At 39.1% G+C, this 17,132-nt stretch overlaps 3 protein-coding genes across 5 annotated transcripts; all 3 read right to left on the bottom strand.

Moving 5' to 3' along the window:
• Positions 1-503: 503 nt before the first annotated feature.
• Positions 504-4,463, bottom strand: LOC116208784 (chaperonin 60 subunit alpha 2, chloroplastic). 2 transcript variants are annotated; one of them, XM_031542346.1, is made up of 9 exons: positions 4,304-4,463; positions 4,015-4,189; positions 3,603-3,724; positions 3,292-3,499; positions 3,058-3,203; positions 2,599-2,905; positions 2,219-2,469; positions 1,885-2,085; positions 504-1,627 (listed from the first exon to the last, which is right to left on the bottom strand). In XM_031542346.1, the coding sequence occupies exons 1-9, from the start codon at positions 4,358-4,360 to the stop codon at positions 1,340-1,342; spliced, it is 1,755 nt and encodes a 584-aa protein (XP_031398206.1). In that variant the 5' UTR covers positions 4,361-4,463; the 3' UTR covers positions 504-1,339. The 2 variants fall into 2 exon arrangements, with proteins under 2 accessions (XP_031398206.1, XP_031398205.1); XM_031542345.1 differs by having other exon boundaries at positions 4,015-4,192; positions 4,304-4,444.
• Positions 4,464-8,831: 4,368 nt separating this feature from the next.
• LOC116206650 (glycine cleavage system H protein 2, mitochondrial) lies at positions 8,832-10,455 on the bottom strand. The gene is made up of 3 exons (XM_031539439.1): positions 10,249-10,455; positions 9,587-9,846; positions 8,832-9,257 (listed from the first exon to the last, which is right to left on the bottom strand). Exons 1-3 carry the CDS (start codon positions 10,325-10,327, stop codon positions 9,129-9,131), a joined length of 468 nt encoding a protein of 155 aa, XP_031395299.1. The 5' UTR covers positions 10,328-10,455; the 3' UTR covers positions 8,832-9,128.
• Positions 10,456-12,047: 1,592 nt separating this feature from the next.
• LOC116209598 (pentatricopeptide repeat-containing protein At2g35130) lies at positions 12,048-15,334 on the bottom strand. 2 transcript variants are annotated; one of them, XM_031543288.1, is made up of 7 exons: positions 14,992-15,334; positions 14,634-14,866; positions 13,836-13,995; positions 13,556-13,701; positions 13,232-13,437; positions 12,947-13,071; positions 12,048-12,797 (listed from the first exon to the last, which is right to left on the bottom strand). In XM_031543288.1, exons 1-7 carry the CDS (start codon positions 15,221-15,223, stop codon positions 12,214-12,216), a joined length of 1,686 nt encoding a protein of 561 aa, XP_031399148.1. In that variant the 5' UTR covers positions 15,224-15,334; the 3' UTR covers positions 12,048-12,213. The 2 variants fall into 2 exon arrangements, with proteins under 2 accessions (XP_031399148.1, XP_031399147.1); XM_031543287.1 differs by having other exon boundaries at positions 13,836-14,085; positions 14,992-15,332.
• Between the last annotated feature and the right edge of the window lie 1,798 nt (positions 15,335-17,132).

The raw sequence follows: 17,132 nt of genomic DNA, 5'->3' as shown, positions 1-17,132 counted from the left end.
AAGCACTCGAGCTATATGTGATAATGCAATACACTTGTTACATAAACAAGATGATATGGCTTTACACATCGTCATCATTAAGTGCACACTACTAGCTAGGCAGCAGGCGCCCCCCTACTTGGGAAGAGAATGATTAAGGCAGACGCTTAGATAAATCCCGATAACTATGCTCAATCATTATACCATCATTCACCATCCCCTCGGCTCAGAATTAAGAAACGAGATACTCAGCTTAGACCGAACTCAGGAATTCCGATTCGGTGCGAGACTATGCAAGGCCCCGCCGTATGTCGAAATTGAATATTGCTATTATGTAATGAGCAAAGAATTTGCTGCTGCTTTTTTGTTATTAGTGGTAGTGGGCGTTGATATCATGAGTATATGGGAAGGTTGCAATCACTTTTGAATTGGGAGATGAGAAGACATGCTTGGCTTAGAGGTAAAGCCACCATCATTGGTCCTCTTCCTGCAAGCATTAGCCTAAGAACAGAAACACAAACACAGCACTAATAGCCTCTGCTTACATAGGACATAGGTCATCTTAATGTAATATACGTGTCATCTGCCTTGAACACACATACCGTGTCAGAATTTAACATCATACCTATCTACTGCTTCCTCATTGTTCTCCTGCTCGAGCGAGACGGCGTAACGCAATAGGAAGGGGAAGGTGGATGTGGACAGATCACTAACCAACCAACCTTCATTTTCCTGACATGAATCATACTTAACATAGTAAAGGGAGTTGAATGCAATCAAACAACCAGTCAAACCTTAAAACTCCCGAATTTCAAAAAGACAGTCATCAGAGAGGTAGGTTGGGCGTCTGAAAATTTTTTGACTGCTAATCTCCAAACCTAACCAATTGCGCCTAGTAAGACGCGTATAGAACCGTCAGCTGGGCGTATATTTCGTATATTGATATCCAGGACACATTAAACAAAACGAAGATGTCAACCTTTTCTGATGCTTCCCTCTGATCAACCCCTTAATATTTTAAATAGAACTTGTGGCAGCTTGTGACTCGATAAGCACTCAAACAGCCTGACCATCAGAAGTTGAAGCCTTGTAATTGCGGGAATTCATGATTCCTGACTGAGTACCGGGAAAATATATCCTAGGTGATCTCATGAGGAGGCAGAGCACTTTCTCCTTTTCTCATTAGTCAGGATTGGAGAACAAAGGTCCTGTTCTCTACATGCACAATCTTCAGGCTGGATGTGGAAGATGGATGAAGATCCTCCAAGCAAGAAGTCGTCTCCCATCATCAGTATTCAAAACTGCGCCAACTCGATTGATGAATCTGGCTTTTCTTAAGGAACAGTCGAAAGTCCTCTGATTAGGGAGTTATCCCAGGAACATGAGGGACAGCTGGCTTAGGCGTCCTTATTTTCTCCACGAGCACAGCTTGAGTTGTCAGAACTATCCCTGCAATAGAGACTGCACTCTGCAGCGCGCATCTCGAAACACGGCAAGGATCAATTACTCCTGCATCGAGAAGATCTTCATATTCCCCAGTCATAGCATTGTACCCAATTCGCCAACCACCAGCTCGGGTTTTCTCCACCACAACATCTCCATCCACTCCCGCATTAGCTGCAATTGCTTTAGCAGGTTCAATGAGTGCCTGCAAATGCATCATTTACAAGTCTTACTTCCAAACTGAATTCAACATGGCTCTGGGAACAGAGTACTAGAGATATGTAGCAACCCTTGCTTGCAGAAGAAAATTCAGATGAGCAAACTCCAATCGGATATGCAAACAAAAAAGTGCAACATATATTGTGTAGGATCCTACAAGCATATACGTTAATGGGATGGCAAAAAGAACCGCTCAATTGAGAAACTCATAGCTGACAGGGCTTTAAAAGAAAAGAACCGCACCATTGCTATAATATCAGCGCCAATCTTCTCATCTTCATCAACCATGAGATTCCTTATAACATGAATATGCTCCAAAAGATGGATGTATGTGGCACCACCGCCAGGAACTACTCCCTCATCCACCGCAGCAAATGTGGCATTCTTTGCATCTTCAATTCTGAGCTTCCGGTCTTCGAGTTCTATCTCAGTATGGGCTCCAACCTATGAGGGATATTAAGCCATCTTATAAGACCAATAGAAAAACCAGTTCCAAAGACCTTCAAGATCCAAAAGAATGAAGAAAAAATGTATACATTTTCACTATATAAATTCACAAGATCACCATACTACAGACCTTAATTACAGCAACACCGCCAGTAAGTTTGGCAATTCTTTCAGCGAGCTTTCTCGAATGATAACCACTGTCAGTCTCAGTCATATCCTTCTTAATCTGCAATATTCTTGCTTGGATTTCTGCTTTAGTTGAAGGATCAGCAACTATTATCGTTGAATTACCACTTATGGTAACTTTTCTTGCAATGCCAAGCTGATCCGAGGTCACACCTCCGAGGGTTAGACCCAAGTCTCCAGAGATATAATCAGCACCTGATGATTTACGGACCACGTCAGCAAGAACTTCGAGAAGAAAATGTACTCTCACTATCCAGAATATATTTTTGAACCGGGTAAGAAATGGCAACAATAACAGAGCTCAAATTTCCTCTGTAACTTCACCTGTCATCAGAGCAATATCCTGCAAAAGACCCTTCTTTCCATCTCCAAATCCAGGACATTTGACAACAGCAACATTAATTAAGCCTTGCATTTTGTTGACTACAAGGGTTTCCAGCACAGCCCTTGAGATGTCCTCAGCAATGATCAGCAGAGGAACACTTAATTGGTTTGCCTTCTCTAGCAAAGGGACTATTTCCTTGACATCAGATATTTTCTGATCAGTCACAAGGACTTTAGGATTGTCAAACTCCACTATGGACTTCTCCTGGTTTGTGATGAAATGGGGAGACATATAGCCCTTGTCAATCTAGACATAGAGAGCAGCAAACACAAATCAGTAAATAAAAGAAACATTCATTTGAAATGAGAATCGATTCGAGTGAGTTTCATATAAAGGTTAGATGGAAAATTCACGGGATGGACAAACAGGTTTGCTAGATGAAAGATCAACTGCATCACCTTCATTCCTTCTTCAACTATAACAGATGAGGAGGATGAGGAGGATGACTCAATGGAGATAACTCCATCAGGGCCTATCCTTTCTATAGCTTCAGCTATCAGGTTCGCCACAAATTCATCATTTCCAGCGGAGATAGTGGCCACAGCTGCAAAATCATGCAGACAAACATGTCTTAGAATAGCATGATAAGGGCACCTATTCGAAAAAAGTTCAAATGGTAAAGAACTAATGACCTTTGATATCTTCCCTCCCTTTTACGGGAAAAGTCTTCTCCTTCAAGATCCTGACCAATTCTTTGACGGTCTTATCCATTCCTCTTCTCATAGAAATCGGATTAGCCCCAAAGGAAACCGCCAATAAACCCGATTTAATCATCGCTCGAGCCAAAATAATCGCTGTGGTTGTACCATCACCAGCCATATCATTCATTCTTCCAGCAACCTGAAACAGACATGAGAGTGAAATTGTAATGCTAAGGTTGCCTTAAACACAAACTTTTCAGGAAAAAAGAAACCAGATAAATAAGAAGGCAACCAGAAATGACCTCTTGGACCAGCATTGCTCCTGCATTCTCAGTTGAATCCAAGAGTTCTATCGCTCGAGCGATTGTCACACCATCGTTTATCACCTTTAAATCTCCGGAGTCGGAAAGGACAACATTTCGTCCTGCCAGAGTTAATATGAACACATTAAGAATTTCTATGAAATAAAAACTGATCGTTTGAATTACTATGAAATAAACACTGATCATTTCCAACCTAATCAAACAAATCAAAATCACAACTTTGATGTCGGACAATCAGAAAACGCAAAAAAAAAAAAAAAGAATGATGGGTCTGCTTGTTCTCATGAAGTCACCACCCGCAAGAGCGTGAAATCCTTCGAGAAAGAAGCTGATGCCAACTGGGAGGAACGCAGAAGAAGCTGAGTCCTAGTAGTAATAATAGTAGCAGTACCTCTGGGTCCAATGGTGACAGAGACAGCATCGGCCAGCTTATCAATCCCGGCCTGCAATGCTTCTCTGCATTCTCTCCCGAAAGATATCTTCTTTGGACCCGCCATAACGACACAGCCCCGCCTTTGGCTCCGCCCGCCAGTCCAAAACCCATTTGGCCTCCGCTCCCCTTCAAGCTTCTCAACAGCAACCGCAATTCAATCGCACGATATACATACAATTCAATCAATGCGAAACTCTTTAGCAAGCAAAGAAATTGAGAGAGCGGGAGAGAGCTTCGGGAGACTGACCCCAGGGAAGACAAACTTCTGAGGTAAAACCGATGGCGGAGAGAAGGATAGGAGCATTGATTTCTGGACTCTGGAGGATGGAGAGAACGTTTTCCAGAAAGCAAAAGAGGGTTTTTGATGGGTTTAATAATTAAGGGGAAAAAACCCTTTGTGTATTGAGCTTGACACAAATTCACTCGTGAGACATAATAGATGTCAAAGTTAATTTTTTGTCATTTTTTTCCTTCAAATTTTTTTTATCATTATTACTCTCAAATTTTCAATTTTTTTCAATTTGATCCTACAATTCAAAAAAAAAAATTAAGCATCGAGATCCTGATCGATTCAGGGGCAGGGGTCGCCAATCAGCGCCCCTGACCCTACCTCCATAGTCGACGGCATCCTCTATGGGTGCATGCGACCTTAATGGTGGGGTCGGGGCGACCTCAATGGTGGGGTCGGGGTCGAGGTCGTCGACCGACGGCCCCGGCCCCTTTTCCTTTTTTTTTTCAAATTTTATGACCAAATTGAAAAAAAGTTGAAAGTTGAAAGGTAATAATGGTAAAAACAAAAGTTCAAAGACCAAAAGTGACGAAAACCTTAATGGTGAGATTCATTACATCTCACGATGTGAATCACATTGTGTTATTTGTCCCTAAAAAATCACAAGACCTAATTTATCTCAAACTCAAATCACAAATGGGTACTTTTCCCATAATTTAATAAAGCTGCTTTGTTCAGTCGCTGATCGTCATAGTTTTTTGTTTTCCAGGATGAAAAATTGCACTCCACTTTCTTAAAATTTCTACTATGCAAAAAATATCCCAAATTCTTTATTTTTTGAAAAACCACCCCAAACCCTCTCTCCTCTCCTCCCATGTTCCCTTTCTTCTGCAAGCTCTATCTCTCTCTTTCCATACCTCAACCACAGGCAAGGTTCATTGGCAGTGGCGAATCATGCCAGAGATTAGATGTGGTCGCAATCGAGATACTACGGCCAAATTTTGTTCAGAATTGAAGTTAGAAGGTAATAGTGGTGGCAGACGAAGGTGAAGGAAGAAGAGGGTAGTCGATGTGCAAAGCCGGTGGATCAAGAGTCAGTGGGTTGGAGGGATGGGCGAAGAGGAGGTAGAGTGAGAGCCTACAGGAAGTTTTGGAAAAAACGAGAAGAAAAAATTGGGTCACTTTTAAAATTTTGAAAAATGAGGAGTAAGAAGAAAGGAGGTGAGTGAAGATCATTTATGTTCTCCGCAGTAACCAAATGCATGCATAGCTTTCTATAGTTTTCCATAACAAACCAAAAGCAAAAACTATTTAAGAGTTATCTTACAAATATACGTAGAAGGATGTGAGGACACACTCCAAGCAGGTACAGGCATATCCATTAGGAACGGTGCCGCTACCTCAATATGGCTTCACCCATGGATCCTAGGTAACCCCTCTTTTCAAACCTTCTCCCGTAATAGGAATACAAGTTGAATCAAAGACCAAGCTACGCGATCTAATGCTCTTTAATCCGAAAAGATGAAATTTGCCCCTTCTTGTGAACCTCTTCGACCGAGCTACGGTAAGAAACATCATGAAAATTCACCTTCCTCAAGATGAATTCGGTGATTTGATATTATGGTCTCAAACTTCCTCTGGATTACATTCTGTCAAATCTTTTTACATGCTTGATCAAACTCCAAATTTAATGCAAGAAATGAAGTGAATTGGAAGGCTCTTTGGAGCCTCAAAATCCACAATCGCTTTAAAATCCACTTGTGAAGATTTGTTAGTGAATACATCCCTTGGTTCTTTCAAAGCAAGGCCTCGTGCCCGTTTTGTCAAACTAGCTCCGATAGCTATGCTCACATCTTTGAGGAATGCATATTCTATCGTGTTACTTGGAGAGAATTCCCATAGAACTTTCGTTTCGATGCCATGGCTTACTCGTCCCCTAAAGATAACTTTAACTTCATAGTCAAGCCTCCATACCATATTGCCAAATCCTTGTTGAATGAATGTATATCATTTTCCTTGTATGGAGCAAGTATAATTGATCACTGGACACTAAGAAATGAAATTCTTTTTGCACACAAAAAAGTAGATTTATCCAAATCAGGGCGGCCTTCTGGGAACACAGCTCTAAGCAGGTCTTAACATTCCAACACGTCTCCTTACATAATCAAACGCAGCAATAAGAAGAACCTGAGACCACAGATCAGAAATGGAGCAGCATTCACAATGATGCTATCTGGACCATCGAGAGGGCTTGTCTTGCCAGAACTAGAAGCACTGCAAATCAACAAACCAACCACTCATGGTTCCAACCCACCGAGACTGGGTCCCCACTTCAAGCGAAAGCAAAGGTTGTCCTACTAGCAATCTCCCTAGCCCTCAAATGCGGTTGGAGAAATATTTGGATTAAATTGGATGCTTTGCTGCTTGTTAATGCTATCCACAACTTTTCCTGCTCCTCTTGGGACATTAAGAGTTTTGTCTCAGATATCATTAGACTTCTTTCTATGTTTTTAGAATGAAAATATACTTGGATACCACAATCAGATAACCACATGGCACACGACTTGGTCCAACATTTTGACCAAGTCGTATACTACCCCTAAGAAAAGAATATCAAACATTTTGACCCCAGTTTCGTATACTTACCCCTACTTTTAATATTAGCAAAAAAAGATTAAAAATATTATTTATTTTTTTAATTACACCAACCCCTATTTTCCCGATCAACATGGATTGGTTCGAGCGGTTCTACATTTGTTCCCCTTAAGTATGATCTCAGGTTCAAGTCATGTGAATGAAAAAAAATCCATATTATGAGTATTTCACCTTGTTAGGAAAAATCCACAATCCTACTTCGGACTCTGGTCTATCCGCAACTCAAAAACTTAAATCAATAGGTTGCTAAATCATCTCTTATAAACCTATGGATTTCTTCTCAACTTTTTCATGTGGGATTACCTCCAACACCCGCCCTCATCATTCTCCATATAGGAGAGAAATGGTTCGAACAATTCTCCCCCTTCCGACTATGTGGAGAAATTGTCCGAATAATTCTCTCCCTTCTCAACTATGTGGAGAACTTCGTTGTAATCCCCGTGATACGACGACAAGCAACACACTGAACACAACTAATTTTTGAGTTGGGCTTCCATTTCCGAAATCAGATACCAATTATTAGGCCCTTCACTAGCCATGAGTTCTTCACTCGGGCCTTGGTGTAGCATGGGTTTCCACGCATATGCATGTACGCTTCCCCATGATCGTTACCTCGAGTTTTGATATTACTTGTTAGGAAAAATCTACATGGCTACTTCATATTCTGATCTATCTGCATCTTAAAAGCTTGAACGAATAAGTTACTAGACCATTATCTTTTATAAACTTATAAATTTCCTCTCAACTTTTTCACGTGAAATTACCTCCAACACCTGTCCTCACCATTCTTCATGTTTGAGAGAAACCGTCCTAACACACCCTTTAATGGGTCGAACTGGATTAATCGAGATTGACTTTTAAGATTCTAAAGTTTAAAATTTTCCTTTTCTGATTCTGAGTTTGTGAAACTTCAATTACTAGTTTGAATTTGAAAACAATTTATCTCATTCAAATTGAACATTAATATTTTGATACATGCGTCCCATTATGAATCCAAATAAAAAGTAGATTCATAAAATAAGTTAAACTTCCATATATCAAAGTACACATCGAAAAAAATCCCTCTTTCCCCATGGTCCTTTTTCTTTTATAGGCAAACTCTCTTTCCTCTCCCCCTCTCTCTTTCTCCATATTCCCCATGGTCTTTTTCTCTCTTGGGCAAGCTGTATTTCCTCTCTCCCTCTCTCTTTCTCCATAACTTCGGTCGTGGGAAAGGTGCATTGCCAATGCCATGCTGGAGATTTGGCTGCAATTTGGTTAAAAAATTTTAATCATACTATCCTTTATTATTCACTTAATTCAACAATACAATAATTATTTTTTTTATCTTTTTCTTTTATTTAATAATAAATTCTAACATATACTTTTTTTAACTATTATTATAACTAATTTTAAATAAAAAAATTTCATATACCGTTACATCTGTGTATATATATATATATACATTCCTTATTTGTTTTTTCTCATATACTTTTTTCTAACTATTATTATAACTAATTTTTAATAAAAAAATTTCCATATACCGTTACATCTATATATATATATATACATTTCTTATTTGTTTTTTCTCATATTTAATAGTGAATTCTCACATCTACTTTTTTCTAACTATTATTATAATTAATTTTTTAATAATAATGTTTTTCATCGACTATTATCTATATGGGTGGAGTGGAGTGGAATTGGATGCCAACTCCAAAACCAAACTAACTCTATATGCGATCGGAATGAGCTACTGCGGCTAATTTATATTTGGGTTGCATGATGCTGCAGAACAGAACACTGCATGTATTTTTCTGCTGGAATGAATCGAAATGGAGCTCTATGCTGGCAAATTCCGAAACAAATTTCGCTTCATCCAAACACTGTAAAATAATCTGGAGTAAAGAACTAAAAGAACAGCCCGCGCCCACTGTGCCAATCTCGAACAACAATAATTTTATTCGAGATATTCAACATGAAGTCAGCAGCACCAACATTGCAGACATGCGAATCATCTCTCAAATCTGTGGTATACTCTTAAATATTCCTTTGCAAGCGAAGAGGGGAGGATGAAAGGAAAGCAAGACATTGCTGAGATCATGAAAATTCGGGGTAAGTTTTCGAGTTTCCTTGAATCTTTGGATCCAACAGCATGTTCAAGTTGAACTTCCGCTGTATGTGAGCTCAGCTCCAGATGTATGATAGCTTAGTGGGCTGCATCCTCTTCTTCACAGAACTTGGAGTACTTGTCTGAGTCCATCAACTGCTCCACTTCGCTTGAATTGCTCAGCTCAACCTTTATAATCCATCCCTTCTCATAGGGGCTCAAGTTCACCTAACACAGGGGAAAGATAAATGCTTATGTTAATCGTCCAAGAAAGCTATCAATATTGCAAACAGCAGGAAAAAAGAATCTCAGGAGCCCGTCCGTTAGACGTGAAGAGTAACGAGTCATGGTGTAATGTTTATGTTAGAATTTGAAAAAATCTATATTCGAAAATAACTTCTAAGCACTTTCAAAAGCATAACTCAGATTCCACCAGAGCGGCACCTCCTCCGATGCTGGCAACTCAGACACAGTACACATATCAAGAACGTAATTCCCAACTGAACATTATCTCAATCATAGAATCCATTTCAGCAGGCAAAGCAGAGGAGACTCACTAGTCCAGGGGAGTCACTAAGCTCCTGGTTAACTTTGACAACCTTTCCTGAAACTGGGGAGATGATATCACTGGTGGCCTTGACACTCTCAACGGCACCAAAGCCGTTGCCTTGTGTCACAGTTGACCCCTCTTCCGGTAATTCAACATACACGACATCGCCCAGATGGTCCTGTGCGTGGTCAGTTATGCCAACAGTTGCAGAATGGCCCTCGACCTTCACCCACTCGTGAGAGTCGGCATACTTAAGGTCCTTAAGGACTGCAGTGGATTGGAAATGGCACATTGTAACACCAAAAGGAACACAGAATGGTCAGTTCTTCTTATTAGGATCAACAGAAACAAACACAAGGAACTCTCAGGAAACATTAGACACCATTCCAAATGTTTTCTCCTGACTTGACATAGGAGTTTGCATTTGTAATGAAAAAGGACAGCAGAAACACGAATCAGAAACCTGTGCTTGCCCAATAGCAAAACAGCGGGCGAGCAACAACGGAAGCTCAAACAAGACAAATGCTGCAAATATGGAGTAATCCCTTCCACCATATAAACTACATCAAGATTCAAGTGGGAAGCTCATCAAGATCGGATCGGTGGCTAAATGATTCCTGCACCCCGATGAATCAAAGGATTTTGCAAAAAGGGGGCAACTTTATTTACCGGTAGCAAAACCTCTGTTGAAGACTGAGATCCTGAGCTTGGAAGCTGCCCTTGAAGCCCACATCAACCTTGAAGCCATGACTGCAAGATCTTCCTCTTCCTCTTCCTCTCTCTCTCTCTCTCTCTCTCTGTACGGCAAGAGAGGTTGGTGAATGGTGAGTCGGCCCACTGTCAATTTTTACTTGCTTAAGATTTTATATAGGAAGAAGCGAAGGGTTGGTGGGATTGGGATGTTCCCAACTTGCCTATTTTGTGTCGGGGATCGGGGCTGTTGCCTCCTCATCGGAAATTTTTATTTTTATTTTTCTTTTTCTTTTAATAGAGAAAATAAAAATCATATATGTTGGTGGCTGAATGTGGAATCCCATGGCAACATAATAGGTTGTCTGCACTTAGAAAGTGGGCTTTATTTAACTTTCGAATAAAAGATTTTACTCTATCCATCTCGATTTTATTCTTCCATTACGATTTTATCTTTTTTTATTTAATAATAATTTTTTACATATATTTTTATAATTACTTTTTTAATAATAAATCTCTTATATACTTTTACATTTATATATACGTACATAGGTATATTTTCATTCATTCATATATTTATCAACACTTAAATCATTATACAAAATCAAATTAAATTGGACCATAATTCAACTTAAAAACCAAACACAAGCTAATTTATTTCATAAGATTCGACGTTTTATACTTGCGTTGGCTTTTTATCCAACTGCATGAAGAACTCTTCCGCTTAAAAAGGTTCTTCTTTTATCCTAATATAGAGCAGACTCATTGGATAAATTTCATGGTCACATATAAATTCCCTCTCTTGTAATCACTTCCATTAATTAGCAATATATTGAATTTGATTAACTACAGTTTGCTATATATACATACTGAACATACAGTTATTTGACACACGATCACTCTTCTTGTCGCTATGCTAATCGTATATGTTAATTTCTACCGGATTCATATAGGTTTGAGCCCATCTTCAACTCAAAATTTCGAGTTTACATGGATTTGGATTCATTTTCAACTCAAAAGTTCGAGTTATCAAATTGTGAGAATCAATCACATATAAACCTTCATAATTTTCCTTTCATTGCTGATGTGGGATTGCATTTTCCATTGACATTTTTATATTTCCAACATCCGCTCTCACGTAGCACCGTGTGCCCTCACTCTTTGCATACATGTGCCACATGAATTTTAACCACTCGTTCTAAATAACTTATCTCGAACCAAGCTCTCTTCTCTTTTCGGTTTTGGGCCTTAACTATCTCAAGATGAGCTTTCCACTTCCACACTTGAGCGAGGGGATCAACTACTACGAGTTGGCCTTCCAGCTCCGGACTCGGATTTTACTGGCGTGGTGTGGGCGCTGACGCATACACGCCCTTAGAATCGTTATCATTGGTTCTGATATCATATTATATTCTACCAAGTTTAAATGGGTTTAGACTCATCTTTAACTCAAAAATTAAAGATGTCAAGTTGTAAGACCCATATATAAACCTCCCTAAAATTTTTCTTTAATTGCCGATGCGGAATTGCATTTCCCATTGACATTTTTATATTTTCAACATGTACAATACCCATTTGGGACTACGCGAATTTGAGCTCATTTGCTACTTAAAAGCTTAAATTGATAGATTATTGGACCAAGTATTGAGCCACTCTCGGGCCTGATTGAAAACCAAATCTGTCGTGGAGTAAGCCTATACGTGTGCGTGAAAACGTAATTCGCTCTGATACCATATAACATATCACTTGAACATATATGAACTTGGGTCCATCTACAATCCAAAAACTCAAGTTGATAGACTGCTAAATCCAAACCTCATATAAGCTTATGATTTTTTTCTCAATTTTTCCGTGTAGGACAACATATTTCAATAGTATATATACAAGACATCGAATTCACAGACAGGCCTTTTGAGGGAAGTTTTTGGAAGCATAAGGAGTCCATCATGTGGGTAAAGAAGTGCTCATGCTCTTGTGCATTGTTCTGAGAACCGTGGTGACCTGCTCCACCTGATCCTCGCTCGAACATGCCGATAGAAGAACCTTTGCTGTCCCTCCATCGGGGTAACATCCTGAATCAATCATTTCCTCAAAGATCTCTAAGCATCTTTTGTACAGTTTCTTCCTGGAATACCCTCCGATCCTCGACGTCCAAGTCACCACATCGGGCTTCAAACTCTTGCTTGGTAGAATTCTGAAAATCTCCTCCATTCTATCCAAAAATCCCGCCTTCCCGTAAGCATTTATCAGAATATTGTAGGTACTTATATGAGCTGGCCAAGGTCCAATCTCCATAACTTTTAAAACTTCCTCCATCTTCTTAAATTGGCCTAACCGTCCGTAAAGGTTTAACATGCTGTTAAGAACAAATGTATCCAGTTCAATGCCTGAATTCTGCATTTGAGACACTAAGGCCTCGCACCTCGCTACATTCCCACTTTTGGAGTGGGCAGATAAAAGAAGCATGTGGGATTTCATTGTTGGGGTTATTCCCAGCCTCTTCATGTCCTCAAACACAGCTTCTGCATCTAAAAATGCAATATTGAAATACTTAGTGGAGGAAGGACGTGGCCTCTTTAAACAAGACTATAGAATGTCCCCCAAATACGGAAGTCAATGCTTGAAAAAATTCGGATGGTATAAGTAGCATGATCAAATTCTAATAATGATTGTTTACCTTCGTGAAGACCGGATCTTCCATAGGCGTCTACCATTATGTTGAATGAAGCTCTATCTGGTTCACAGCCCATGTGCTGCATGAGCGAGAATATCTCTGCAGCACCGTAAGGAAATCCCGCACGACTGCATGGTGAAGAAGAAAGTGCTCGCTAGCAGAAAAATTATGATTCGTAATAATAGTCTCTCATTCATGATATTGCTCAGAGACTTCTTGCTATGACAACGAGAGCCTACTTGAGTGATGGTCTCCCCGTTAACAAGCAACTACATCAGAGATTCTAACCTGTAAGCTTCCATGAGAGCATTGTAGGTGTAGACGTCAGGTTCAAGCCCGGCTTCTTGCATCTGCTCGAATATCTCTTCTGCTTTCTCACAAAGCCCCTCCCTTGCAAATGCGTTTATGAGAGCAGTATATGTGCAGATATTTGGCTTACATCTTTGACTTTTCATCTCATTAAACAGTTTTAAGGCCACATATGATTTGCTTGTCTGGACACAAGAAGAAGCACATGTAAACCTTAACTCCAATACGCGAACAAACGATAGGAGAAAGGCCAAAATTTAACTGAGGAAAATAATTATTTACTGAGGACGAGAAGATAATTACCTTTCCATGTAAGTTGATCATCATTGTATAGGTTTCAGTAGAAGGTTGGCATCGGTCTCTTTTCATCCTATCGAAGATCTCTACTGCTTTTTGAGGCTTTCCTCCCTTCATCAGCCCATCAATGTAAGCATTGTATACTATTGCACCTGCAAAATGCAAACACAAAGGGAATTCTTGCTCTAACAGGGGAAACAGAAATGCATGTGTTGAAGGATTCACTACAATGTTCCTCTATATGGACCTACCCTATACAAGCAGAACTACATTGATGAAAACGTACTAGGGACGAGACCATATCTCTGCATCTCAGCAAAGACTGCTCCAGCTTTCTCGAGCAAGCCAGCTGCAGAGTATGCCTTGAGGAGAAGGGCATATGTATGCTCCGTGGGAACACAGCGGGCTTCAATGAGTTCTAAATATTTGGTTTCTGCCTTCCTGTGCTGCAATTTCTGCCCGTAGGCTTCGATGAGTAAATTGTAACAGATGACATCAGGTTGGAAGGAGCTCCGGGACAATACCCATTCACCTATCTGGCTAGACAAAGTGGCAAAATCACAAATAAATAAGAAAGAAGCAATGCAAAACTGATAATTTCAGAGAATCCTCGACTGTGATCCAATCAAATTAATTTACTTTTCCCACAAGGTTGATACTTCTTAGCTCAGTACGACTAGCTGTTTCAGATCAAAGTGGCTCTAAAGATTCAGAGGCACACTGAGTCCCGAGTCAGGTCCAAAAATCGACCCATTCAGAATCACTCTGAAGCACATCCATTTTCAAGCTTCGATGGTCATAATTTTGAATGCTATATCTGGTGTCCATGCTAGCAGATATTGAGAAACTTCACACACACCAATTTTAACAAGTTTGATCATACGAAATCAAAACGAAAGCGGCCGGAAGGAATATCTAATCACCATGAACAAGAAGCTCTCCTACTGTTGAAACCCAAACATGCAAGCACGCTTCTGCAGCCAAAATTTTTTTTTTTTTTTTCCCTTTTATCCCCAGGAACCACCAGCCCAGCGAATGTTGAAGTTAAGAGTACAGAAGGGGTAACAAAACAAAATCCTCTCACCAACGCAATAGGGTCCCAGAGTTTGCTCAGGCGAAGATGAACGGCGACATTGATGATATCATCCCAGGAGGTGTGAGTGGCGGGAAGCTGATCAAGAAAGGCAAAAACACTGTCGGCATCTCTTTCCTCCTTCATGAACTGGACCATCTGCTGAGCAATTGGGCTCAGCACGGGGAACACCCCATCCACAAACCCTGACCCGTACTTCCACCCTTGCCCTCGCAGAGTCCCCCCTGCATCGAAACCGAATCGAATCAACACTCCCTATAGACCCACGACAAATTATTTCAATCTAATAAATAAATAAAAAATGGGGAAATGGTGAACGACGAGGACGACGACGCAGACAAATACGTACCCTTCTTCCTGGAGAGCTTCTTGTGGTTAAAGGTCCGAAATTTGCCGCGCTTGTCGATGTAAAGGCTGTCCCTTTTGAACTTATTCTCAGCGGCCCCGCCACTCCCACTGCCACTGCCATTGCCATTGGAGGAGCTGCTCAGTCTCCACCTAAAACTACTGCGGGAACGCCTGCGGCTGCGTCTGCCGATTATACATTGGAATGGGCATCCAAGAATCAACGTTTCGGTCATCACTCAAGAGTGGCCAGCACTGCATGCAGCAATCTAATCTGGGAGATTTTATTTATTTATTTATTTTTTTGTTTTCCTTTCCCACAGCTGCTGCTTCGGGCGACCGAGATATTATCGATAAGAGAGATGCTATCACCCTTTTCTGCTATTCCTGCCCTTTTTCTTGTAATTTCTATTCCTGCCCTTAAACTTACGTGCAACACCAACACGTGCACAAAAACGAGATGGGATTTGAATAAAAACACAAAATACATTATTATAATGTTTATTAATTTACTAATGAAAGGATTATATAATTATGTATCATTAAACTAATATTATGCATAATATTTTAGACATACCTATATGTGCAATAACTCTTCTAAAGCTAAAATAAATGCTCAAAATACACCTCTATTTCCGTCTCACAAAGCAAAATAAACTTTTTCTCCTCTTGATATTTTGCAAACATTAATTTAAGAATGGTTGATGGAGATAGTTTGAACACATTAGATATTCTTTTTATTGTTCTTTTTGCTAATGTCCATTTTCCCAACTTGAATGAATGATTATCTACAATAGTAAGATTCCCAAACAATTACAATTGTCAAAAAATCTAATTCTAACTTTTAGAAATTAAGAGTGCATTTGGATTTAGAGTTAAGTTGAGTTGAGTTTTGGTTTTAATTGGTTTATAATGATTGTATTGTTGAATTATGAGAAAAAGTGTAAAAAAAAGTAATAAATAATTAAGAGAAAATAATGATTGTATTGTTGAATTGTGCAAAAGTAATGAATAGTTGAGAGAATTTAATATTAAAAATTGAATTGAATGATTAAAAAAATTTTAAAAATGAAAAAAAAGAGTAATGATTGTGATGTTAAATTGATGATAAGTGGAGTTGAGTTGAGTTAAAAAATTTTTAAAAAACAAACACACCCTAATCATTTTACGTTTTCATATTTTATGCTGAATCAACTATCATAGTTCAACCAAAAAAAAACAAGAAGAAGCTTATCACAGAAACTTAAATCTGACATATTTGCATACAAATGTGGTTTTTGTTCGAGAAAATAGTGGAGCTAATGGTGTTGGCGAACCCTTTTCTTCATATGCTGTTTTTTTTTTTTTAAAAAATCTAAATCCATCAAATCATGTCTTAGGTCGTTGGAACTTAAGACGGCCTTCTCGACCTCTGTTTAGGTCATTGTTAAGTTATAAAACCTCTAACAGCCTCGTTATAAATATGATTAGATAATTACGAGCAAGAGGACATATCTTTTTTACGAGATATGATGTCAAATGACCATCACATTTTTTAAAAGTTAATAAATTCCATGCCTTCTTTAAATTTATATAGTCTTGAGTCACTGAAATGACGTTGGTCATGTAAAAGTTGATGTAATACCGATATGGTCCCATATTAGCAAAAATTAAAAACCAGGTATCTTGTTATCTTTGTCTCTGCAATAATTTAAATTGAAGGATAGATATGAAATTGACCGCGAATGTTAAGCCCTCCCTGCACAATTATTAACCCATTTTTTGATATTTACGCAATAAATCCTTACATTTTATTTCAATTAAAAACCTATTCAAATATTTAGTCTAAATTAAGAATCTATCTTAAAGTTTCAATTATGGTAAAAAAAAAAGGTTTGAGTACTTGCTATTATGGAACCGTCTTAATCCTTCGTCACATTTTTACCACTTATCTTGGCATTTCGGCGGTACCAGACTGAGTAAATTATAACGCGGTGCAAATTAAAGGTACCCCAAAAATTTGGGATTGTACTTCAACACTGTGTGTAATATAATCACCAATTGTATAAAAAAAAATCACATGCCTTTCAGATGTGTCAAAGAGGAGTCTAAAATCAATTACGATTTTGACTACGGATGTCACGATGGCCATGAATGATGCATCCG

Source organism: Punica granatum, chromosome 5 (genome assembly GCF_007655135.1).
Source record: "Punica granatum isolate Tunisia-2019 chromosome 5, ASM765513v2, whole genome shotgun sequence".
In the NCBI taxonomy this organism is placed as follows: domain Eukaryota; kingdom Viridiplantae; phylum Streptophyta; class Magnoliopsida; order Myrtales; family Lythraceae; genus Punica; species Punica granatum.
Note: the sequence above shows the minus strand (reverse complement) of the source record. Positions and strands in the feature narration are given on the sequence as shown.